This window comes from Bos grunniens, chromosome 13 (genome assembly GCF_055505025.1).
Source record: "Bos grunniens cultivar Pamir isolate PY7600 chromosome 13, Bosgru_T2T1.0, whole genome shotgun sequence".
In the NCBI taxonomy this organism is placed as follows: domain Eukaryota; kingdom Metazoa; phylum Chordata; class Mammalia; order Artiodactyla; family Bovidae; genus Bos; species Bos grunniens.
Window position 1 is genome coordinate 24,555,016 of NC_141177.1, and position 26,170 is coordinate 24,581,185.

The 26,170-nt window shown below is 50.4% G+C and overlaps 1 protein-coding gene and 1 long non-coding RNA gene across 2 annotated transcripts in view; one reads left to right on the forward strand and one right to left on the reverse strand.

Moving 5' to 3' along the window:
- Nucleotides 1-1,400: 1,400 nt before the first annotated feature.
- Nucleotides 1,401-26,170, reverse strand: part of BMP7 (bone morphogenetic protein 7) — an 85,295-nt gene continuing 60,525 nt past the window's right edge. Inside the window, exons 4-7 of the mRNA XM_086330901.1 lie at nucleotides 10,962-11,159; nucleotides 5,716-5,792; nucleotides 3,754-3,864; nucleotides 1,401-2,035 (exon numbers count right to left, since the gene is read on the reverse strand). Coding sequence (XP_086187027.1) covers nucleotides 1,886-2,035; nucleotides 3,754-3,864; nucleotides 5,716-5,792; nucleotides 10,962-11,159 — 536 coding nt within the window. The 3' untranslated portion in view covers nucleotides 1,401-1,885. The remainder of the gene's footprint in view (nucleotides 2,036-3,753; nucleotides 3,865-5,715; nucleotides 5,793-10,961; nucleotides 11,160-26,170) is intronic.
- LOC147360509 (uncharacterized) lies at nucleotides 22,839-24,767 on the forward strand. The gene is made up of 2 exons (XR_015138655.1): nucleotides 22,839-22,995; nucleotides 24,628-24,767. It is a non-coding gene; the product is annotated as an uncharacterized LOC147360509 (long non-coding RNA).

The window sequence follows — 26,170 nt, forward strand, 5'->3', positions numbered from 1 at the left end:
AAACCAGAACCAAATGTCTCCTTTTATTGCAAAGTCAAAACCCTTTTTATTTTGTCTATATACAGCATTTTCTCTGAGGACTGCTCTATGCAATGGCTGAAGGTACATCAGTCTGACCATTTAATAAATAGTCTTAAATAAGAAAATAAACAGGTTGGAGGAAAGCAAGCTTGTTGTCCTGAACAAGGGATTGGAGAGGGTCTAAAATGAGCTTCAGATGACATAAATAATTTCTTTGTTTTGTAACAGCTATTTACAGGTTTCAGTGTACAAATGATGCTAGGGGTGTACGCGGTGTGAAAGCTTGCAGCAAGAGGGAATCTCGCCAAATCCCCAGATCTGTCAACAGACAAAACAAAATGTAACAAAAACAGCGACTCTTCCCCATTGACCAGGCAGAGTGAAGGCTGCAGCCCAAGCTACTGAAGAAGAAAAAATAAAAGAAAATTAAAACAGGGCCCCGTGTTTCCAGGAGCTAACTTAATCAACATGGAGAGACAGTTCTTCACTAGACCAGATCCAAGGGGCTGCAGGCGTCACCTGGATAACCCTGTTTTTTGTTCACAGACAGCCTGGTGGTCTCCAGGGCCCATGGTGCAGCTGGAGGCTGGGGACCTTCTGGCTAAGGTGAGAGAGGCATGTGCCGAGGGCCATGTCAGAAACGGTACCTTCCAGTCAGGACACTCTCAAGACAGCTTCCTCAGCCTTCCATTTGAGATGCATATCTGCACATCCTGCTCCCAGCAGACCTCCCACTGTGTCACCTTTCCCTTGCTTCCAGGGGCTGATTCTTTTGCAGGGTCCTCCCGTAGGGGTCTGCGAATGAAAATCGGTGGCTACAGAGGCCCTCATCAGAGCCCAGACTCTAGGATGCTGCTATCAACGGCCAATAGAGGAGTCTGCTTGGGGGATGGATGACCCTCCTGCCCATCCACCCGTTAAGAGCTAGTGTGCTTCTTAAAATAGAGCTATGGTGGCCCTAACTCAGGATTGAACTGCAAGTTTTGTCCTGACTGCTTTTCTCCTCCAACTGCCACCTCTCACTGACTTCCTACTGGGGGGAGAGTTGGAAAACCAATTCCAAGTGTCTGCCAGTACTTCACACACTTATCTTAATTTCTGCCACCAGGCACCTGGCTGAACGATGGAACCTATTTATCCTTCAAGGTCAACACACTCCCAACTCCAAGGATAAATTTTCCCTCTCCTTCACTGGACAAATCTTGGCATTGGGGTGAGCCTACATAAACAGTGGGCCTGGGCAAGCCTCAGAATGAAACTGGAATGGCACAGAAAGGGGGCCTCCACTCCCTCTGCCAGCTACAGCTTCTGTTTATGAAATCAGAGTAAACCAAGAAATGGGGATAAATTGTTTAGGAAAATATATCTGTACCATCCTAACCATTTTCATTCATTCATTTTATTGTGACATTTATTACAGGGACTTCTGCATTCATCTTCCTCTCACACAAACAAGAGCATGCCCACCCCTGGCCACACCCCCTTCCTCCCACTGCTGGTGGCCGGGCTGAAGGGTGTCGTAATTACTCCTGGGAACGAGTTGGTGCACGGCTGAGACTTCACAGCCAGTGATCGGGGCCCAGCAATTTTTCTTGATATATATATATTTTTCCTGTTAGGTTTTGCCTGCAGCAGCTTGTAGGATCTTGTCCGTAGGATGCTGATGAAAATCGGATCAAAAGCCATCTGCCTCTCAAATTCCTTAACACTCCTACAGCATTATAGTTGGGGAGAGGGAATGGGAAGGCCTCACAAAATGCAGGTGGTCTGCTGGCTCCTCGCCCAAGAGGTGGGAGGTGCTGGACGGTGAGAGACCCAGGATCCAGAAAAACGTGACTCGAAAGCGTGTGACTTCCGGGAAGAGCTAGTGGCAGCCACAAGCCCGGACAACCATGTTTCTGTATTTCTTCAGGATGACGTTGGAGCTGTCATCGAAGTAGAGCACAGAGATGGCATTGAGCTGAGTCGGAGCACAGCAAGGCTTGGGCACCGTTTCCGGGTTGATGAAGTGCACCTGAAACACACCCGAAAACGGTGGTGGTGGTGAGACCTGGAGAGTCACTCCTCCCTGGCCTCCGTATTCCTGTACGGAACAGGTACTGCTTGGACAGAATCCCCACTGGTGACACTCACTGGGCACTCCCAGTTCTAAGCACTTGATGGCTAACTAACTCAGTTCCAGGGTTATCCTGGATTTACAGATGAGAGAACCAGAGCATACAGGGTCACATGGCATACAGCTAGGAAGATACTGGGGGCTGGGTCATTCTCCCTCATGAGGCTGTCCTCTTTGACATTCCAGGATGTTTGACAGCATCCCTGGGCTCCACTTCTAGAAGTCAGAGGCACTCCACCCCCACCCCTCAACTGTGACAACTAAAAATGTCTCTGGACGTGCATGTCAAGTCGCTTCAGTCGCCTCTGACTCTTTGCGACCCTTGGACTGTAGTCCACCAGGCTCTTCTGTCCATGGGATTCTCCAGGCATGAATACTGGAGTGGGTTGCTGTGCCCTCCTGCAGGGGATCTTCCTGACCCAAGGATCAAACCCATGTCTTCCGCAGCTCTTGCGTTGCAGGTGGATTATTTACCGCTGAGCCACCGAGGAAGCCAGACATTGTCAAATATTCCCTGGGAGGCAAAACTGCCCCAAGTTGAGAACCCCTGGGCCAGACAAGGGTCGGCCTGCAGGTCAAACCCTGCTCTGCCACATGTTTTTATAAATAAAGTTTTGTTGGCACACAGCCACACCCATTCATCACACAGCGTTTGTGGCTGCTTCTGCATTATAACAGAAGAGGTGAATAGCTGCAACAGAAACTTATGACTCTTAAAGTTAAAAATATTTACTATCTGGCTGTTTTCAGAAAAAGATTGCTGGCCTCTGGACCAGGCCTGTCCTGTCCAAGAAAAACAAATGCAAATCACAAGTGTAATTTAAAATGTTCTAGTAGCTATACGCTACAAAATGAAAAAGAAACAGGTGAAATAAATTTAAATAATATAATTTAACCCTGCATTTCAAAGCTATTATCACTTCAATATATACTTAACATAAGTCATGAATGAGATATTTTATATTTTTTTATACTAAGGCTTCAAAACTCAGTGTGTATTTTATAGTTGCAAAACATCTCAGTTGAGATTGGCCACATTCAAGTATTCAAGAGCCACATATAAAAGTGGGTACCATATCGGATGGTCCAAGTCTAGGCTATATTAGATGATTCTGCCTCAATAAACACCCTTGAATGGCTGAGCCATGAAATCAAGGCTAGGAGGCAAAGATGTGAACTCTAGGAGGGGACCAACTCTCAAGGCTGCCTCACCTGTAGGAAGCCCAGACATTGTGGAGCAGGGGATGGGGGAAGCCTAAAGAGGTGGATGCTGACTACCAGGAACAACCCAGACTGAGGCAAGGCCAGGACAACTGCCCTTAGGCACAGTGTTGTTTATTTATGATACTTTTAGGAACTATTCTAGCTGCTTTTAAAACTAGGAGAAATAAATGCACTTCAGGGTTGAAGATCATACACAATGAGTATACTTATGTCCTGTTAAACATACTTTTTATGGAGGAAGGGCCCAGGAAAGCAATAGGGCCCAGGGCTCCAGAAACTCATAACATGTTAGAGACCTGCTGTGGCCCCAGCTTGGAGGGACATGAGGCCGGATCTGGTGGCCCTGCTGCAGCGGCGGGCCACACCCCGGACGGCACGCAGGCCACACTCACCAGCGTCTGCACGATGGCATGGTTGGTGGCGTTCATGTAGGAATTCAGAGGGAAGGCGCACTCCCCCTCACAGTAGTAGGCGGCATAGCCTTCGGGTGCGATGATCCAGTCCTGCGGGGAGAGATCAGAGAGCATGAGGAGGCATGGTCAGGTGAGGGGCGTGGTCAGAACAAAGTAGGAACGGCAGGGTCCCACCCTCCAGGCCGAAACCCTCCTCCTGTGGGCCAGATTCCGAAGCTCCCAGAGGTCAAAGGCATAGCCCACCTCCTTCTGGGTGGCTGGGGCTCCTGCAGAGGCAGAAGAAACAGGAGGCAGCCTTTCTTGGTCTAGTGCGTGAGTGCTCAATCGCTTCAGACTCTGAGACACTATGGACTGTAGCCCTACAGGCTCCTCTGTCTGTGGGACTCTCCAGACAAGAATACTGGAGTAGGTTTCCATGCCCTCCTCCAGGGGACCTTCCCAACCTGGGGATCGAACCTGCGTCTCCTGCATCTCCTGCACTGCAGGCAGATTCTTTACCTACCCATTGAGCCAGCTGTGAAGCCCTTGTCCCAACAGACAGTAAAAATGAGGGAAAAACCAGGGGGCTGGGCTGAGCCCAGAATGGACACTGGCTCTTCACTGGAAGGTGGCACAGACAGAGGTGACCGAGGGTATCAGTCTTACCCCTGCTATGTGGTAGCATGGGCCGTCTGTTAACAAAACCTTCAGACCTCGCTTCACGAAGCACAGTGCCTGCTACACTGTGCGACTCAACAAAGGATGCTTTGTGGTCAGGTCAGCACAGAAATGGCGCTCTAGCAATGACTACACCCCTCAGGGACTCAGTGCACCTGGGGGCTCCATTCCACACTAGGACGTGAGCAACCTCTTAGACTGTGGATGGTATCCTAAGAGTGAGGACAGAATCCCAGGAGGGCTCCAAGCTGTCTGTGTGCACAAGACCCCTGAGGGCGTATCTGGGAACACTATACTATCCTCTGGGAAGAATCTGGACCCTCCCACGGAAATACAAGCTCTGTGAGGGGAGAACAACAAAACCAATGGCCCTGGTAATTTCATGACAACACCCTTTCCAGGGATATTTGGGCTTCATGAAGGCAGGCACCTTGCTATGCCCAAAGCTGCATCTCCAATGCCTAGAAAAGGCCCAGGAGGTCATAGAAACTCATCAACAGTTGAGATACTGTTTTTCTAGGATTCATCCCTTGCCCTTTGCCCTGCTTCAGCTAAATGGTTCCAGAGGGGGCCAGCCATGGTCCTAGGACATGATCCCAGCCCTACAATACCTGATTGGTTCAGGAACAAGCACCTAGCCTAAGCTGGGCCAATCAGCCCCTTCCCTGGGAATCTGAAGCACAGATGGGGGAAGGAGGGGCAGAAGGCAGACAGACACCACAGAGGGTGGGGGCCCGCCCTCCAGGTGGCTGGATTCCAGCACATGGACTTGTCCATATCTGAGGGAAGCAGCCAGTGCAGGGTGCCAATGGGGTTCACATGGAGAATGAGGTTCACAGTCCACAGTGTTTGGGCTTCTGGTTCTAGCCTGAGTCTCTAGCAGAAACCAGGTTTCTGCTCCTGGGTTTCATGAGGCATCCCTGCAGCCTCTAGTTAGAACATGAGGCTTCCCAGGTGGCTCAGTGGTAAAGAATCAACCTGTCAATGCAGGAGACGTAGGTTCGATCCCTGGTCAGGAAGATCCCCTGGAGGAGGAAATGGCAACCCACTCCAGTATTCTTGCATGGGAAATCCCATGGACAGAGGAGCCTGAAGGGCTACAATTCCATGGGGTTCAAAAGAGTTGGACACGACTTAACGATTAAACAGCTGGAATCTCAAGAGATGAGAACCACGGCTCACTGCACATAGGGGACCCAGTCCCACCGCCATGGTGGGGAGCACAGGGAAGCCCATACCAGAGGTTCCCGACACCGGGGCAGACCCAGCCACCCTCCCCCTTACCTGCCAGCCCAGGTCCCGGAAGCTGACGTATAGCTCATGCTTCTTACATGCCTGCCTCTGGTCGCTGCTGCTGTTTTCTGCAGTGATGGGGAGCAGAGGTGAAGTACCATGGGGAGGAAGAGGAAACACACGCATTAATGCTTCCTCAGTCCAAGGCAATGGCACCCCACTCCAGTACTCTTGCCTGGAAAATCTCACAGACGGAGGAGCCTGGTAGGCTGCGGTCCATGGCGTTACTAAGAGTCAGACATGACTGAGTGACTTCACTTTCACTTTTCACTTTCATGCATTGGAGAAGGAAATGGCAACCCACTCCAGTGTTCTTGCCTGGAGAATCCCAGGGACAGGGGAACCTGATGGGCTGCTGTCTATGGGGTCGCACAGAGTCAGACACTACTGAAGCGACTTAGCAGCAGCAGCAGCAGCAGTCTAAGGCAGTGGCGTGACCCCAAGCAAACTTTGGGAGCTGGACACAAAGGTCATTCAGGCATCTGTAGCCTCAAAACTCATTTCTGCCCCCTGAAAATGGCCTCCATAGGGGTGGTACCAAAGCCCCCATCTCTCACACAGTCTTAGTTCACAGCTATCCCCGGATCCTCCTGTGCACGCTGTTTTCTCTGGTTTAGTTGCTGATGTCTGCCCAGATTCCATGTGGGAATCCATGTCCATCTGCATCCCGTCATGCCTGAATGGGGGTGGGGTAGGGGGGTGTGCTGCTTCCACTCAGGCTCACGCCTCGAGATGCTCAGCCCCATGGAGGGAGGCAGGAGAAGGCACAGACAGGGCCTGGGACAAAGCTCCCACCACCGAGAAGACACGAGAGGGCAAAAAGTCAAGTCCCATTGACCTTTCAGAAAAACACAACACTGAGGTTCCTCTGCGGAACGAAAATTATGCACTGGGGTTTTCCAGAAGTATGTAGAGTTGGTAGGAATTTGGGGTTTGTAACTGAGCGCTTGTAAACATGCAGGAATATCTGTTTCTCTGTCTCTCTCCTTGTGTCTATCTCTTTCTCTGTCTCCCTTTCTCTCTGACACAAACACACACTCTGCTGCCACTGCACAATCTTCCCTGTACCCAGGAGCAAGAGGGATTCATTTTTTTTTTTTTCTTAACCACAATCTCTCTCTCTTCCATCTAAAATTTCCCATGGGCTTTCTATTGGCTTTTGTGAACATTCCTAATTTTACACACATCTTTATATCTAGGGTTGAGAGAAGACATTTTCAAAAATGTACAAACCAGTGAGGAAATGACAATTGATTATGACAGAATGGCCTATAAGTTTCTAGGAGGGAGGGATCCTGGCCCCTAGGAAACACTCAGAACCAGTGAGATGATCCCAATGAGGGCAGCAGGGAGCACCGGCCTTTGGGTGTCTCAGGCCCTCATTACCTTGGTGCCCAGTATGTCATTCATTCATTCATTCATTCATTCGTTTGTTCATTCCCACAAACTGTTACAGAGCATCTATGGGTTTGCAGATACTGGTTTGGGCACTGGAGCTACAAGTGTGAATGAAGCATCGAGGGGCTTATCTTCCAGCAAGGGAGGCAGACGATGACCAAATGAGTAAACACCAATTACGTTCCATCTAGACGAGCATCGAGGAGGAACTAAGGGAGGAGAGGAGGACAGGAACAATGTGCTGGGGGCTCTGTGCTGTCTAACCAAGAGCCTTCAGAGGAAGTGGTGCTTGTGTAAGAACCAAAGGAAGTGAGATGGTGGGCCAGGTAGGAGATTCCAGGATAAGGACAGGGTGGGATGGAGAGGAGGGTTAGAAGTCAGCAATAACCAGGACAGGAGTGGTGGTGGGCAGAAGGATGGGAATGAGGCGGTGATGCTGGGGTCGGCGGTTGGCAGCGAGGAGGGGAAAGGTCTGCACTGAGCTCCACTGCTGGGGGTGAGGGAGGTTAGGGAGGATGGAGCAGGAATGGGAGTCCTGGGCCCCTCTTCCTCACCTCAGGACCTAACCTGAGGGCTGAAAGAGAGCGAGAACGCCAGCTATGAGGGTAGCAGGGCTGCTGAGGGCCCAGTGGTCATTCATATGCAAAGATCAATGCCAAGGGACCCCTCAGAGGGGAACCGAGCAACCTCCTGGACCATTCACACTGTGCCATCTGGAAGGCACAGACACAGCGGAAATCCAGGAAAGCCTCCATCGCTGTGACCACGCCTGTAACCCCAGGCAGCAACTCCACAAGGCTTCTTCCCCTCCTTCCCTGTAGACAGGCGGAAGGGAGATGGGAGAGACAGGAGCAACCTCAGCTGTGATGCTGTGTGAAGGAGCCTGAACAAGACAAAGGTCTGAGCACTTTAGCGTGGGCCAGGGGTGTGGCAAAGAAGCTGTGTGTTGAGAACTAACATTGCTGGCTGTTTGGTGCCCTGAGTAAAGAAGAACCTGAAGGTACGTGCAGGCTCACTGAGAAGAAAGTGCCTTAATTGATTAGCAATGTCTAATCAATTACGAGTAGGGGCCTCAGTGCAGTTTCCCCAACCCTGAAAACAAGGCAATGATATTTGGCTTAATGTTGAAGCCCAAGGCCCCACAGGCCAAGGCCAAGAGCAGCTCCTGAAGCTAGCTGTGGGCACGCCAGTATGGGCTGGGCCCTGACTCTGCCCTCAGGGACCTCAGACACCTGGCTCCTCCAGGCTCCCCTGGAACACAGCTGCTCTGGGAGGAAGTGGTCAGAACTATTTCACTCTGACCTCTTCTTAACAGAAAGACAAGGAAAAGGAAGAAGAGATGCTCAAAAAGTGGACTCCCAGCTGGCCTGCCCTCCTGCCCTGCCCCACCCGCCCCCAGCCGAAGCGGGCAGGCAAGCAGGAGCTGCTTCATCCACCTCCACAAGCCCCGCCTGAGCAGCTGCCTGGACTCAGCTCCCACCCCCACGGGTCATGTGGTGAAGATGGCTAATGACCAGGGGAGTTGGGTCCAAATGGGGGTGGGAGAAGGAAGTGGAAGGGAAGTGAGGATCCCAGCTTCTCACCCCAAACCACACAGTCTGAAGAGCAGTTGAAGGCCTTTGGGGGGCAAGGCATGTCGGCAGAACATGTCCAGTCCCCCCAGCACACACAGGGCTCCCATGGGGGAGAGGCTTCTACTCGTGTGCCCCTGCAGCAGGATTCTTAGCCCATCACGGGAGGTGTGTGTGTGCTCAGGCGCTCAGTCGTGTCTGACTCTTTGTGATCCCATGGACGCAAGCCCACCATGCTCCTCTGTCCATGGGAATTTTCCAGGCAAGAATACTGGAAGGGGTTGTCATTGCCTCCTCCAGGGGATCTTCCTGACCCAGGGATTGAACCCATGTCTCCTGCATTGGCAGGCAGATTCCTCACCACTGTACCATCTGGGAAGCTGTTACGGGAGGAGGTAAAGCACTTTCAATGGGAATGTGCAGGCAAACACACCCTCCGAGATTCTGGTTTTTTAAGACTGTGGTGGGACCCAGGCTTTGGTTTTTTTTTTTTTTTTTTTAATTAAACTTCCAGGCAGGATTTAAGTGAACTTCAAACAGGACCAGGAAGTAGAAATCTAGAGCAAGAAAGCAGATCCTAGCCAAGGTAGAAGAGCTGTCATGTGCGGTAGTGAGGGCCCCATCCTGGGGGTTATGTAAGTGGAGACGATGGCGGTTTGGTAAGGATGTGGTGGGGAAGCTGGGTGCGCAATTCTAAGACTTTGAGGGCAGTCCCTCCCCTTTCATTGCGTTGGTCAGACCATTACACCTGACAGACCTCTGAGACATGGGAGATTTTGCACGGCTGACATTTGCCAGCACTTCCTGCCTGCCTGACATGGAAAAGCCTCTAACAAGTCTCCCTACGCTGACCCTCCCCAAGCGCCCCACCCTGCTCCCCACCATTCTCAGAGCAGCCAGAATGAGCTGCTTATCAACCCCACCCCACATCACAGCTTGAAACCCTGCAAAGGCCTCCAAATTTGCTTTGGATGAAATTCAAACTCACGATGTGGCTCCCAAGAGGACACTTGACTCTGCTCACTCCCCAGCCACACCCTCCCTGTCCCAGCCACATGGCCTGCCCTCCACTGCCCGCCAAAGCTGCCATGAAAACTCCCTTCACTTGTGCGTCCCACTGTCTGGAGTGCTGGTCTCCAGCCCACCCAGCCTCACCTTGGGGGCACCAGCTTGCCCCTGAAGAAGTCTCCTCTGAACCATCCCCTAAAGGGTCCCTCATCACCATCTCCTGGCTCCCAGGGCTGTGATCAGCGTGCCTGTGAGTGACAGCCCCCTTCTGCCCACCTTGCATGAACTGTGGGCCATGGCTGGGCTTTCGCTGTTGAACCCCAACCCCCGAGAAACCGGCATAGAGCATGCTTAAAATACAAATGAAGAGATTTTGTTGCTTTTTTAATTTGGGGGATCAGATTTCACTTGAGCAGCCTAAAAAAGAGTGGATGCACCTGCCAGAAAAGAATTCTTACAAAATCTCTGCACACAAACTCTGGAACCACACAGACTCACTGGAGTCCATCTGGCAGGGCGCCCTGCTCTTAAAAAACATCACCAATCACAGTAACTGTATTTTTGCTTTTCCCTGAAAAGGAAAATGAACAGCAATTTCAAAATTCTGGAAATGACCTTCCAGGTAAGGCAGAAGAAGCTATTGACAATATATGTGGATCTGAGAGTGGGGGCTGCTCTGCCACACCCCCTCACCCTTCTAAACACCCCCACGCTCCTTTCCACACTTCCTCCCACCAACCCCAGGCCTTTTCCAGCTCATGATGAACCCAGAGCTGGGAAGGCTCTACAAGAAAATCTTACCACCCATGTTCAACAAGTGTTAAAGTTTGCCATGAGTTTCAAATGCATTTCACTTGAAGAAATAAAATGAAAGATACAGCAACTGCCCTTCACTTTTTCTCCCTGCCTTCCTCAGGACAATGGGGTGAAGTCTTCCCTCTATGTATGTTTTCATAGTTCTCCTTTATTTATTTGTAGCTCTTGTTTTGTTTGTTTAGAAATTTCACATGATTTGGCATCCTGTGATACTCATGTTCCGCTACTTGCATTTCGAAATGAATTTATAAGACAATTTACACAATGAAGATGGTGAGCTCTGGGCAGGAAGGGATTCTGTGGGTGGTGCTTCCTGCTGCATGGGTTCCAGAACCATCTGTGGAGCACATGCATGGATGTTGAGCCACCCCCGGCTGGAGTCCTGCAGGGGGCTCCCTGTGGGCTCCTGGGGGTCCGTGGAGTAAACCCCCCACCCCGGTGTACCTGCGACGTTGGCCACCCGCAGGGCTTCCTGGTTCTTGGGCGTCTTGGAGCGATTCTGGCTGCGCTGCTTGCCCCCCGTGGAGCGGGTGCTGCGGAGGTGGACTTCGGTGGCCTTGAAGAAGGCCACCATGAACGGCTGCTTGTTCTGGGGCCCCTGCCGCCCGATCAGGCCCGCCAACTTGGGGTTGATGCTCTGTCCTATACGGGAAGCAGTCAAATGCACAGAACAGGTGGTTAGTGGGAAGGGCTGAACAGATGTCACGTTAGCGAACCTCACAATGTCCATCCGTGTACTTGCCACTCCTCCATCACCAGCATGGCCTCAGCTCTGACTCTACACCGGGTTGTCCTAGGAACTTGGAACACACTGGGAGTCACAGAGAGAACTCCCTGGCCTCTGGGAGTGCACACTGGTGGGGAAGGCAGGCAGGAATCATGCAGGGCAGGGAGCCCGTGGTGATGTGTGCGCGGAGACAAACGGAGCCAGGAGGGGTGTGACACAGTGTGACTCAGCGGCTCCCAACTGAAACCCCCACCTGACGCCCAAGGGAAGAGGGAGGGGGAGGTGGGCAGGCAGTGGAACCTCTGAGTCCTAGTCTGACTCCCCATCCCTCTTCACCTGGGCCCAGCCACATCTGGAATCAACTTCACCAGCAGGAGAGACAGCCTTGGAGGCAGGACAGGCTCTGGCCCTGGGCCTACCTTCCTGGGTTCACATTCAGCCTCTGACATTCGACACACAGATGCTCCCAGCAGACCTCTGCACACCGGAAGTGCTCATTAGATTAGATGCTAGCTCAGGACAGTGGTCCAGGAGATCAGACAAGCGACGTGAGGGCTGAGCCCAGGGGCCCTGTCTCCATCTGAGAGGTCTGGGGAATGCAACAGAGGCTGTGCACAAGCACTGCTCGCTGGCAAAGGATCTGAAGGAAGCCAGAACAAGAGGAAGAGGGATGCCAAGAGAATTGGCAACCCCGGATACTGGGTGAGAAGGCGGCTGAGGCAGTCAGGGTGTTCTGTGCTCTGAGGGTGGGTCCGGTGTGATGGAGGCTAAGAACAGGCTACCAGCTGCAGCAACAATGAAGACATTGGTCAATACATACTTAACTTATTATTGAGACGTATTAAAACGTGTTGTTACTCCAATGTTAACTGATCAGAGACATCTCAGTATTCACTTACATAACAAATTGCCAGTCACAAGTGTTAATTTCTGCAGAAGTTTCCCCTGGTCAATAACTACTACCATGCCCAGTGCTGATAAGTATTCCAAAGGAAGATAAAGCAAGAAGACAAAACAGCTCAGAGAGGCTGAAAACTTGCCCAAGGACAACGAGCTTGGAAGTGAGGGAGCTGAATTTGAAACCAGGGCAGGCTGCTTAATCATGACAGATATGGTCCCTGCACGTTTGGTGAAAGGGGTTGGAGGCCAGCGAAGGCACTGGGCCCAGTCACTCTGGAATCAACTTTCCCTGGAGCTCTCCAGACAGGCCAGATGTCCACAAACCCAGATGCCCAAGGACCAGCTCAGCATCAGGGGCATTTGCTTTAGCTGTATTACAGCAAATGTTCAAAACAGCTCCCCCACCCACCACTACTTCACCTTAGTCCCTCTTAACGCCAGCTTTCCTGCATTCTTTAGCAGGGTTTCCTCGAGTTCACTCATCTATAATTTGAATGATTCTATAAAAGAAACCATTAAAGTCGAGCCCCTAGGAACTGTGCACCACCCTCCTCCCCCTGGAAGGCTGTTAGGGCAAAATAAAAATGCCTCCCTGAAAACCTGATGCTGTTTCAGATCCACTAAATGCAGTCACTGCACCTCTGAGGGAGGGTGTCTGGCTCGCTTTGGCCACTGGCAGTACAGCCAGGTCCAGGGTCCCACAGCCTCAGCTGAGAAATAGGAAGACAGAGGGAAGAGGGTCTCCAGGTGGCTGAAACCTACATCTGCTGGTGACCAGCCCATGAGGAAGCTGCATGCTGGGGCCTCTATTTCCTCATCTGTGAAACAGGGGCAATGCCAATTGTCTCATCCATGCCCTCTCCCCCGCACCCCATTTCTTGCTACTCAACTCAATTTTTATTTAGGCAGCTGTGCCTTAAACTGACTCCAGCCCGGCCATAGCGGGTGGGGCCTGTATTCTAATACTCAGCAACCAACCCTCCAACTACAGTGATTGGTTCAAGTGACCCAATTGAGCCAATGAATGGAAGTTTCCAAGTGTAGGGTTCAGAGCAACCTTCTCTTTCCCTGGACAGCATTGAGGGAGGAAGGAGAGCCCAGAAACAGCCACCATCTGGCCACCATAGGTGGACTGCATCATCAAATGGGGCTGAGCTGGTGGAAGGAAGAGCAGACAGAACAACAGACACGTGATTTCTCGTATATCACTGGATCAAACCAGTTCTAAAGCTGGCCGGATTCTTGCCCCAATCACCCAAATGAATAAACCTCTTTGTTTAGTCCGAGTTGCCATCTTAGGGTTTTTCTTACCCCCTTCACTTAGAGGCTTGGGAACTAGAGAATGGGGTAGCAAGTTATCTTGGGCCTGGTGGAGCACAGGCACTGAGGGTGGCTATGGATTATTCCCCTTCTGTCACCAAATATGAGAAAAGATTAAGGCTTAAAAGGTGAAAGCTGTGTCACCACAAAAGACATTCAGCTTCAAAAGCAGGAGTATGGAAAACTACAGTGAAATGTCACTTTGCTCCCACTAAGATGGCTAAAATAAAGGCAGACAAAAAACGAATATTGGTGAGGATGTGGAGAGAGTAAACCTTCCTATGCTGCTGTTGGGGTTATAAAAATGTTGCAGGTATTTTGAAAAATAGTTTGGCAGTTCCTCAAAAAGTTATACACAGAGTTCTCATACAACCCAGCAATTCCACCCCTAAGTATACACCCAAGAGAACTAAAGACATAGGTTCACAAGGGTTCACAGCAGCATTATTCATAACAGCCAGAATGTGGAAACAACCCAAATGTCCATTAGCTAATGAATGGATAAATAAAATGTGGTGTATCCATACAAAGGAATATTATTCTCCATAAAAAAAAAAAAAAAGAAGAAGAAGTACGGATCCATGTTACAGCATGGATGAACTTTGAAAACGTTATGCTACATGAAGGAAACCAGTCACTAAGCAGCACATATTATATGGTTTCATTCATATGAAATGTCCAGAATAGGTAAATCCATAGAAACAGAAAGTAAATTTATGGTTTCCAGGAGCCTGGGGAAGGAAGGGCATGGGGTGAGTGCTAATGGACAGGAAGTCACTTCTGGGGAAGACCACCAGACAGCGGATGACTGTACGAGAAGGTGAGTGTACTAAAAACCACTAGATGGTGAATTCCACGTTTTGTGAGTTATACGTTAGTTTTTTAAGGTACAAAAAAGAAAAAAAAAAAGTGGTAAAGAACCCGCCTGCCAATGCAGGGGAAACTGGTTTGATCCTTGGTTCGGGAATATCTCACACCCCTCAGAGCAACTAAGCCCACGTCACAACTACCGAAGCCACCTTGCTGTACAGCCCATGCTCTGCAACAAGAAAAGCCACTGCAGTGAGAAGCCCCAGCACCAAAACGAACAGTAGCCCCCACCTGCCACAACTAAAGAAAGCCTGCACGCAGCTGGTCAAAAATAAATAATACATAAATTAATTCATTAATAAAAAAAAAACAGGGGTAGGAATGATCCATCCACTGAATGCTGGGAGACAGTTTTTGTTAATAAATAGTATAAGGATGTCTATCACAGTGCCTGGCACTCATGGATTTAATGACCATTTATTAAATGAACACATAAATGCCTTCCATGCCAACAGCGGATGGAGCACTCAGTCCATCCAACCCTCTACATGGTCCCACAGAACAGATATCATGATGTCACTTTATAAAGAGAAGAAAGGTTACACTATGAAGGCCTTGCGACAGGTCAGTGGTGGAGCCAGGATTTGAACCCTGTTCCGTTGGAGCCAAAGGTCAAGTTCTCAGCTGTGACATCAGCATGTCCCAGAGCTGCAAATACCCCAGTCTCCCTCCTGAGCTGCCCTGTGAGCTAAAAAGAGGTCAAGGTTCCCTAACACAGGGTGGAGGCTGACGTGAGCTTAGAGGCCCCCTTCACTCAGGGCCACACCTCAAAGAGCCACCCAGGGGTGGGGGAGGAGACAGCTCTCTCCCAGACTCGTCTTCTCCCTGGTGTTCCTTGAAACATCAACTATGTGACCCTGGCAATTGGGAAGAATGAGGAATGAAGGACTCAGAACTGGGTCCATCCCCTGGCTTCCTCTTGGGGTTGTTGTTGTTCAGTCGGTAAGTCAATGTCTGACTCTTTGTGACCCCATGGTCTGCAGCATGCCAGACTCCCCTGTCCTTCACTATCTTTTGGAGTTTGCTCAGATTCACATCTACTGAGTCAGTGATGCTGCGTAACCATCTTATTCTCTGTCACGCCCTTCTGGTTTCGCCTTCAATCTTTCCCAGCATCAGGGTCTTTTCCAATGAGTCAGCTCTTCACCTCAGGTAGCCAAAGTATTGGAGCTTCAGTATCTGGCTTTCCAATGAATATTCAGGGTTGATTTCCTTTAGGAGTGACTGTTTTGATCTCTTTCTTGTTTAAGTGACTCTCAAGAGTCTTCTCCAGCACTGTGGTTCAAAAGCATCAATTCTTCAGCACTCAGCCTTCTTTATGGTCCAACTCTCATACTGGGACATGATTACTAGAAAAACGGAACATTTGACTATATGGATCTTTGTCGTCAAAGTGGTGTCTCTGCTTCTTAATATGCTGTCCAGGTTTGTCATAGCTTTTCTTCCTGTTAGGGTGGGAGGTTATGAAAACACTACCTAGTGATATGCTGTCCTTGCTGTTTCACAAAAAAACTGGTTTGGGGGCAACGTGCTGTGGACATCTTTCCTTGTCAATGAAATGCATGTTGATCTCATCTCTTGTGGCTGCTGAGGGGTCCTGCATCTGCAAATTCCTTTGCCTTGTCCCCTTCCGTCCCAGGTTTGAACAAACAACGTGCTTATTCATTTAGTGGTTCAATCAACAACGATTCATGGAGCCTCCACTGTGTGCCAGGCACTGTGCTGTGCTGATGCTGGGCATAGCACCAAGCAAGGTGGCAGCCCCCACAAGCTAAGCAGAGAGGGAGATGCGCTCAGGGACGAGCGGGCACTGGTCAGCGGTGAGTCACATGAGGTCTCAGTGGGGGCTTGGGATCATGTTCTAGGTGTAGGCTGTGTTAGCAGCCCCAGAGGATGTGGCAGGGCCAGAGTTCTGTGGCAAGAGGCCCACTGGGGCTGGTGTGTGGGGAGCAGATAGAGTGGGGAGAGGGGAAGCCAAGTGGGGGTCCAGAAACAAGCCCCCATCCACCATGCCCTCCCCTGGACCCCCATAGTGCTCAGGGCAGCCTCTCTGAGCCCTGAACACACATTGTCCTCCTACAAATAATCAACAACTCAGGGCAGGGATGGTCCTCTGCACCCACTGTTCCCACACAGGCTAGAGCTCTCAGACGGGACCCAAAGCACGTTTCACCAAAACTCTGGCCCACAGGCAGGAGAGATCAGAGGCAGGACTGGTCACCAGCCCTCAGACTGCCTGTCTGTGCAGGCAGCTAGATCCTGACCAGTATGCCACCTGTGGTGGTGTCATACTTAAGCACGTCGTACTGAGCCCACCCAGCATTTACATGTTGAAAATTTTACCTTTTTACTGCATTTTACAGTGTGTGAAAAAACCCTAGTCCAGTTAAACGGATTTTTCCAAAATTCATACCGCAAAGTTTGCTAAGTCCGTAATTCCGTAAATAGTTTGAGCTTTTCCTTCTAGTCTTTTCTCTTCTTACCCATGCACATATTTGATAAAGTTGGAATCATACTTTGGGGGAAAAAAGCAAGTTCACAAAGAAGGTGATCACAAATACAGCCGCCTCTCTATCCAGCACTGGGCATTTGGGCTGATGGTTCTCTGGGGCACTGTTGTGGGCATTGTAGGCTGTGTTAGCAGCATACTTGGCTGTTCCCAAAATGCATCCCCGACATGTTTGCAGATCTGGCCACATGAACCCTGGGAGGCAAAATGTCCCAGGTTGAGAGCCAGCAGTTATGTATACCCTCCCAAAAGTAAGTCAGGCAACACAGACATGCCAGAGGGAAGTCACTGTGGTCAAGTTTTTTGATGTGAAACTCAGAGACGATGTGATGCTTTGTTAAAGCAGGACAATTGGATGAGGGGGCACAGCATGGAGTGCCAACCAGCCACCTAAACAATCCATTCATCTATTTACAAATATCCCTGGCGCCCACATGTCCTGAGCCCAGCACGGCTCTGTGCCTGGGGGTGGAGGGGTGTTCCGACAGGAACAAGACAGGTCTAGGCTCTCATGAGGCCGACAGAAGGAAGGGCTGCCAAGTGACAGGCAGAACATGATACAGTGTGATTCCACAAGGGAGCAAAGAAAGTTAAAGCATATACCAACATACGTGGATATGTACATACATAAAGTTTATTTTTGTTTTAATATCCCCACAAAGGGCAGAGAAAGGTTATACTGGGGGAGAGGACGTGTGGGTTGGCTGGGAGAGGAATTCCTTTTCATTTTATGATGTTACAATATATGGGCTTCACTTAGCACTTGCAAAGATTTGTTTTATTTGTCTCTAAATGTCCAGGGCAAACCACACTGAATAGAGAGCCAAGCCAAACGTATTAGGCAGAGGGATTGAGTTGGGTGACATTCATCTAGGCAAAAGAGACACATCTGATTTTAACATAGGTCTGTATCTTTGGGAAAGATGAAAAGGATTTATATTCTAGACAAGTGTTAGTGCTCGTGCTCAGTCACACAGGGGTGCCCAACTCTTTGGACCCCAGAGACTGTAGCCTGCCAGGCTCTTCTGCCCATGGGATTTTTCAGGCAAGAATACTGGACTGGGTTGCCACTTCCTCCTCCAGAGGATCTTCCCGACCCACGGATCAAATCTATGTTTGTTGCATCGACAGGTGAATTCTTTACTACTGAGCCACCCAGGAAGCCTTAGACAAGAGTTAATAGGTTCAAAAAAAAAAAAAAAAAAACTGAAGATTTGCCCAAGGATGGGGGTTATCACATTTTGCAAATAAAAGTACAAGATGCTCAGTTAAATTTGAATTTCAGATAAATGAATAATGTTTGCAATACATGGGACATACTTATATTATGCAGTGATTTGCTGTTTATCTGAAATTCACATTAAACCAGGCCATTCACATTGAACAACCATCTGTGTTTTATCTGCCAAGACATGCTCCTTTAGTCAAGATAAAAAGCCTTTCCCGGCATGTGATGGTGACTGACCCCGCCACAGACTATAACAACCACAGTGGGGAGGCCTCCCACCCACCCAACAGGTAGGTAACAACTCTGCCAATTGCTGATTTCTTCATCCTTAGAAGAATTCATGGCTTGCCTGTCTATGGGGTATTCTGTTTCTCCCTTTTGACCTTCCTTAAATTTTTGTTTTCAAATTAATGTATAGGCTCCAACATTTTGGCCACCTGATGTGAAGAGCCAACTCACTGGAAAAGACCCTGATGCTGGGAAAGGTTGAGGGCAGGAGGAGAAGGGGGCAACAGAGGGTGAGATAGTTGGATGGCATCACCTACTCAATGGACATGAGTTTGAGCAAATGCTGGGAGATGCTAAAGGACAGGGAAGGCTGATGTACTACAGTCCATGGGGTTGCAAAGAGTCGGACGTGACTGAGTGACTGAACAACAAAAATCGACCTTCTTTTGGTAAACAGATCTGTTTTAATGTGTGTATGGGTTCATCTCAGCATCACTTCTATCAGGATACAGGGCACTGCCCACACCCCAAAGAATCCCCTTGTGCTACTTAATCTCAGGGCGTCCAACCAGGCTTGAGCCTGCCCCGTCCAGGGGACAGTGGCAGTTCTTACAACTTGGGGCAAAGGATGCTGCTGGCATGGAGTGGGTGGAGGCCAGAGATGCTGCTAAACATCCAACAGCACAGAGGATATCCCCACCCCAAAAAGCACACAGAAAATGACAACAGTGCCAAGGAGGAGAAAGCCTGCTTTCTCGTCACTGCCTTCCCCGACTCCCAGACTCTAGCGATGACTGACCTTTTTGCATCCTTACAGGTTTGCACTTTCTAGACATTTCATACACAGGCACGCCTAGTTTCTGTGTCAGCTTATTTCAACCCACGTGTCTCTGAGATGCTCTCACGGTGCCATGAGCTTCACGGTCCATAGTGTGGATGCACGAAGCCTGGTGACGCATCAGCAGCTGAAGGACACGTAGGCTGTTTCCAGCGTGGGCGAGCACAAGCGTCATGAGATGTTTCCGGACAGGTTTTGTGTGGACCTACATTTTCATTTCTGTGATGTGAAGCAGAGGTGCAATCCTTCGTGTTGCCCATTCCCCACACTCTTTGCACACTCTCAGAGTCCATCAGGGCTGGTATCATCCCGCCTGCCATCTGGAGAGGCCAGGGAGGCTACAGAGCGGCTCTGCTTCCCTGGCAGGGCTGGGTCCACTGCTAACACTAACCAGGGATGGCCAACTAAAGTCCATGGGCCAAATCCAGCCCTCTGCATCTTTTTGCAAATACAGTTTTGTTGGAACAAAGCCTTGCACATCCATGCACACATTTACCATCTGCTTTAGTGCATATATTTACTGCCACTCTAATGACCAAGTTGAGGAACCTCACAGAGAGTGTCTGACCCACAAAACCAAAACATTTATCATTTGGCACTTTACAGAAAGAGTTTGCTGATCTCTGGACTAAATGACCCAGATCCATATAATTCTGGACTTGTAAAGAAAACCATAAAATATCCCCATGAGATAAGATGCCTTTACTGTCTATTATCTGCCAAGGAAAGGGTTCCTGGAAGAGTGGGCTCTACCCATTGCTGGTTCACAGCAGATTATTGAGTATCTGCTTCATGCCAGGCACCGTGTGGAGCCCATTCTGTGTACGGCTCCTCAGGCAGGACTACTGACTACTGTGCCATGCGCTGTGCTCAGTCGCTCAGTTGTGTCCGACTCTTTTCAATCTCATGGACCGTAGCCTGCCAGGCTCCTCTGTCCATGGGGATTCTCCAGGCAAGAATACTGGAGTGGGTTGCCATACCAGGGGATCTTACCAATCCAGGGATTGAACCTGGGTCTCCCGCATTGCAGGCTGATTCTTTACTGTCTGAGCCAACAGGGAAGCTCACTGACTACTAGCTATTCCATTTACAGATGGAGAAAGATGACTGGAGGCTACAAACTTGACCACTGAGCCTTTGCCGAGCGCAAGTGGCTGGAAAAGCAGAAAGGAGAGGTTGCCCAGGCACGGACACAGACCACTTCTGGGGCCTCCAGAAGTTGGAGGGATCCATGGAGGCTCAAAGGGGAGATCCTTACAAGAGGCGGGCCAGGTGGGCAAGGGTGTGGATGTTGGACTCTGGGAAGTGATTTGAGGACCAGGGATGAGCCAGTGCATCAGGCCATGGCTGGCAGGTCCCAGTGGCCTGAGCAGAAATGGCACGCCCAGCCCAGAAGAGCCCAGGAGCAGACAAGAAGCACAAGATGGGCCTCCCAGGAGAGGAGGGAGCACAGCTCAACTGCAGAGAGTAGTGGCATTTTGGTTTTCTTGTGGCTTCTTTGTTTTCCAGGCCTACAGCTATTGGGTGCCCTTCAGAGTCCCAGAGCATTAAGAATGCTCCTCCTTCATTGTGCAAAACACATTAATTCCAGCCACTCCTCTTGATGGACCAAGGCCTAAGTGACCAGTGAGAACACAGTTAATGTTTGTGACATCTCCTTACCCCAATTTCCCAAGGCCACCCCAGCTGCCATTGTCCACCAGCCCTGGAAGGACCCACCCCAGCCTCTCAGTCATCAAGGCCTCTTCCTTGGTTCTCTCGCTCTGGCTTCTGAACAAACAGGATGTGAAGCAATCACAAGGACAAAGGCACCTGGGAGCCAGCTGTGCCTCGGGTGGACTGCTCGCCAACCTCAGCTTGACGGGGCTTAGTCTCCTCGGCCTCCGTGGGCGATTGGCTCACTCCTGGGGCTGTCCCCAGCTGCTGCGGCCGGCGCCACACTTGCACAGCATATGCCCTCAATCCTTTAAGTGCCTCGCAATCCCATTTGATCCCATCTGGGATGATCAAGAATAGGGATATGTACTCTTGCGGCCCTGGAGAGAAACCCGAGGCCCTCTATGTACATAGAAGTCCAACACGAGCCCGAGTCTGCCTCCAGAAGGCAGAGGTGGGTGGGTGGGAGAAGAAGGGGCCCTTCTGGTCTTGGAGCCCTGGGGTAGTCAGGAAGCTGGAGGTCCCCTACGAGAGAGTATGAGAGGGGAACTGAGACCCTCAGATTATATTCTTGGGTCAGGGAGCCAGGGCCGAACAGTGCTGCCCTCCCGAGCCATCAGTGATTTCTTAAGCAGACAAGGGAAAGAAGGAGGATCCTGTAAGTTAGGACAAGAGGTTGGAACAGATGTCTTGGGAACAAAAAAGTAGGTGCTTCTGTGTCTGCAAAGATGTAAAAGTCTCCAGCCCAAATCAGTATCCACTTCGCCGTTGCTTGGCGATGGGAGGCAGTATCAGGAATGCCATGTGCAGGAACCCCCCCGAGCTGTCCTCAGGATGGGAGAAGCCTTGTCTTGTTCAAGCTGGAGCAGAGTCTGCAATAGCCCCCTGGCCCATCAGAGTTCTACACAGATGTTTGTTGAGTGAATAAATGTGCTTTCAACATAGGCCAAAAGGCCCTTGATGGTAGGAAGCTGGTTCTGACCACCAGGTGCTGGGGCTCAGAGGGTTCATCATCACTCCCAGGCTGGCATGCAGGCCCCGGGCTGACTTGACCATCAGGCCCTGTGGTCAGGCCCACGGTATTTTTAGGGGCCCAGGAAAACATCCTAACGTCTCTTAAAATCAGAACACAAAACATGGGGTTTTTAGGGCTGGACACAATGTTTTCATTTTTAATCCAGCTAGGATTATATTCATCGTTATACCCAGATGGTTATAAACATAATTTTTAATATTTTTGCATGGAGGGAGGACCCCTGGCCACTTCAGTGACACTGGCTCCTCTAGTTAGTCCTGTGGGAAACCCACTGTCTTCTGAGTCCTTTTTCAAACTCTCTTCTCAGGAAAGGGGATTTGGAGAGAACAGCCAGGCAGAAACCAAGACGCTTTAGGGTCCTGGGTTCTGTCTGGATGGCCGGCTGTGCACCCAGCAGGAGCTTGTTAATGACACACTGCCCCCAGGTGTGGCTGCTGGTGACGTCACTCCGCGGACAGGGTGCTGGCCCAGGGCTCAGCATTTTACATGAATTCACTCTTTTCTTCCTCCTAGCCATAATCATGCCCAAGGAACAAGGGACATGGATGGATGGCATCAGGAGGTTGGACTGAATCCCAAAATCACATGAGGCCTCCCTGTGGAGCACCAGGCTCCTGGGCCCTGGAGTGAATGTAGTAGCTGCAGGCCTAAACCCCCTCTGTTCCTGCATGAGACTCCCTGGTCCAGGCAGGCTGTGAGGGTTCAGCTCTCAGCAGCACCTCCTGGATAGCCCCCTTGCCAGCTGGCAGGCCCTCCACACTAGTGTCAGGGTCTCCTCTGCTCAGGGGGCCTCTTCTCCCCTCTCCCACCACCCCTGGAGGGTGGGGGACCTGCCCAGCCTTTGTGGCTGTGGCAGGGGAGGGGCTTCCTGTCCTCGTCTGTGCAAGGAGGGACAGCAGACACCAGCCCTCCTTCCTGCAGCATCCCATCCTCGGAGACGAGATGAGGCTCCCCACTTGGTTCCTGATGAGCCCCAGGTGCCCGAGGGGTTTATGGGCTTCTCCCACAGGGGCTTGCTGGCTGGCGGAGGCCCCAGCTGTGCACACTCTCCGACAGGAGGGCTGCAGCTGGAGGAAGAGGAAACAGATACACGCTTCCTGGGTGGTCTCAGGCGGCATTTGGAGACCCGGGCTCACCTCACCTCGCACCAAACATCAGGAAAGGAGGTCTGTAACCCCTGTACTTCACAAGGATGAAAGTGAGCCCGCTGTAAGACGCTGCACGCCTAGCCCAGGGCCCCATCCCCTCTCCTCCCAGATGGGGCACTGGGAGTTGGGCACGGGTGCCACACCCTGGAACTTGTCCCCTCCAGGTGCTGTCCAAGGCAGCGACCCTCACTGAGTTCATATTACAGCTAGTGGTCCCAGGGCAGGGACCAGGCTGTTTCCACAGGCCATGCAGGGCTGGCACACAGTATCTGCCCACTAATCTGCCCATCACATGGCATCACCCCAGCATTCATGGACTCCCCAGCGGGCCCCGCTGATCTTTCACCTGTGTAGGCATCCAACATGAAAACGTTGGAACTCACGTTTAGATGTGGCCAGCCTGAGCACCATCTTAGAAACAGCGTACCCCAAAACACGGGGCATGACTTCACCAGAATCTTGTCACTGGGCCAGATTCCAAGTTACTGAGGAGCTTGTGAGAAAAGGCAGATTCCTGGGCCCATCTCCAGGGCCCATCGCCATCAGAGGGTCTGGAGGTGGAGCCTGGGAATCTGTATGTTCAATGTGCCTGCCACCCTGAGGATTCTGATGCAGAAGGAACCCCGTGGAGGAAAAGTTTCCCAGCCAGGAGCCTGTGGTCTCAGAAATGCTGGGCCCTCTCGCTTCATATCTCATCCCCCCGTCAAAGATCCAAAAACTCACATGCCCAGCTGCCCACTGAATATTCTGCCCCTCCCAGATGGTGTGGGTGGGTGGGCCTTCCCTGACTCGGGCAACCAGACCAAACTTGCTGCCTCAGCGTGCACAGCACCTGGACAAGTCAGGTCCCAGGGCGGCAGCATCCATGCCCGGCCCCAGGGCCCCATTAGGAGGGGAGGAGGGGAGGCACCAAGTCAGGGGCCCAGCATCGGACCCTTACCCTAACTCTAGACAGCATCCTGCGGCCACTAGGCTATACTCCTCCTGCATGGAGGCAGCTGATGGAATATAGAGACTCAACACCCCTCAGGGGCCTCAGTTCCCTCGCCTGTCCCATGGAGATGTTAATAATAGCATCCACCCAAGTGGTAATGGTGAGGATTATAGGAGACAATGGCAGAAAGCACTTACTTTGTGCTTAGCAGCTACCACATGTTAAGCAATTAAGCTTTTCACTGGCATGAGCTCATCTAATCCTTCACAACCACCCTGAGAGGTGGAAGCTATTATTAACCCCATTTTCCAGATGAGGGACATTAAGTGACTCACCCTGGGTCATGTGGCTAGAAACAGCAGAGCTGGGACTCAAACCTGGGGAGTTAGCCAGCTCCTGAGCCCAGGCTCTAACCATTGGGCTACGACACCTCAATAAATGCCAAGCCTCAGCAAAAGGTGGGGGACAAAGACCCTGGGTGTGGGGGAGAAAGGGGTTGGCAGGCTTGACACTGGGTTGAGTGTCACTTAAGAGAAAAACCAAACCTAAGCCATCCTGAGCCAGAAGGGTAGGCAGGACAGAGGAGCACCAGACCCACTGAGGTCAAGTTAGCAGGTCAAACCCATATCCACAAGTTCAGGGAAAAGGTCACTCTGAAGAAAGCAATCAAGTCTCCCTCAGCCTCATTTGTGCCCCATACCCAATATGTTCCACAGGGACTTTTAAGAACAAAGAAGAGCTGAATGAACCTATTGCCAAATAAGTTTGGAATTCGGCTACGCTGTTGACCCTATCAGGAGATTCACAATGGACATTGGCAAAATAAAGGCTCTGATAAGTCCTGCAGTGAAACCTGCTTAGTTCATCCAGCCTAGCCTTTCTTGCACATAACTGATCATGATTCCTCACAGAACACAGTTTCAGAAATTCTGGTAGTGGCAAACTCCTTCTATAAACAGCATTTCTGCAAATAATATTTCCAGATTTCTGGGCCATAGCGTCACTGTCACAACTACTGAACTCTGTTGTTACAGCACAAAAGCAGGCTCGGGTGATGGCATAAACCAGTTAGTATGACTGTGGAATATGAAAACTTTATTTATGGACACCAAAATGTAGATCCCATATAATTTTATGTCACAAAATAGTCTTTTAAAAATTTTTCTCAGCCATTTAAAAATTTGAAAACTATTCTTAGCTCACAGGCACCCCAAAACAGCTTGGAGGCTGAATTTGGTCCACCATGCATAGCTTGAAAATCAGGTATAGAACAACAGGGAACTACGGTACCTTCTAGAACCCCACTATAAAGTGTTAGGGGCACGGAAAGGGGAAGGAAAGTTTGGAGTGGGAGGGAAGCTTGGGGAAACCGTCAGTAGGAAGAAGACTAGACTGGAAAGAAGACAAATGTGGCCCTAAACTCTGTGACCATTCTCATATAGCATGTGGCCATAGACAGATAATTCTGGAGAAAAAATTATAAAATGTATCTATGCTGTCTAAATCTACTTGGCAAAACCCAGCATTAACCACAGTAAAAGAAAAACTAAAAACTGGAACAATATTTACAGCTCAATCACAAAGGACCAAATGTCCCTAAAATGTAAAGCAGAAAAAGCCCAACACCCTCTGCAAGCAATGGACAGAGGAGACAGACAAGGAGGAAACGGCAAATTCAGAGGAAGGGCTCAGCCTCGCTCAGAGGAGAGAAAAGCAAAGCAAAACTATGAGATCCCACGTGTCATCTATCGGATTAGCCAAGACAGGTAAGTTTGAAAGCTGATGAAGAATACGCCTGCCACTGCGGGAGATGCATGTTTGATCCCTGGGTCAGGAAGATCCCCTGGAGGAGGAAACACCACACCAGTATTCTTGCCTGGAAAATTCCAAGGGCAGAGGAGCCTGGCAGGCTACAGTCCATGGGGCCACACAGAGTTGGATACGACTGAACGACTGAGCATCTTCCTTCCAACAAAGAAGGGGCACCGGTGCCCTCGTACAAATGGAATGACCTCTCAGGCGGGCAAACTGACAATACTGATCAAAACTACAAACAGACAATGTCACTTCTGGGAACTGTGCCTAGAGTCACACTCACTCAAGGGTCCAAGGACGTACGCACTGCAGCCCTGTTGGTAAGAGTGGAAGACGGGACACTCTAGACATTCATCACGGGGGACTGGATGAGTCGCTTTTGGTGGCAGTAACAACTTCTAGGACATGTGTATTACGAGCCGAGTCCTCTTCTCAGCCCTTGCT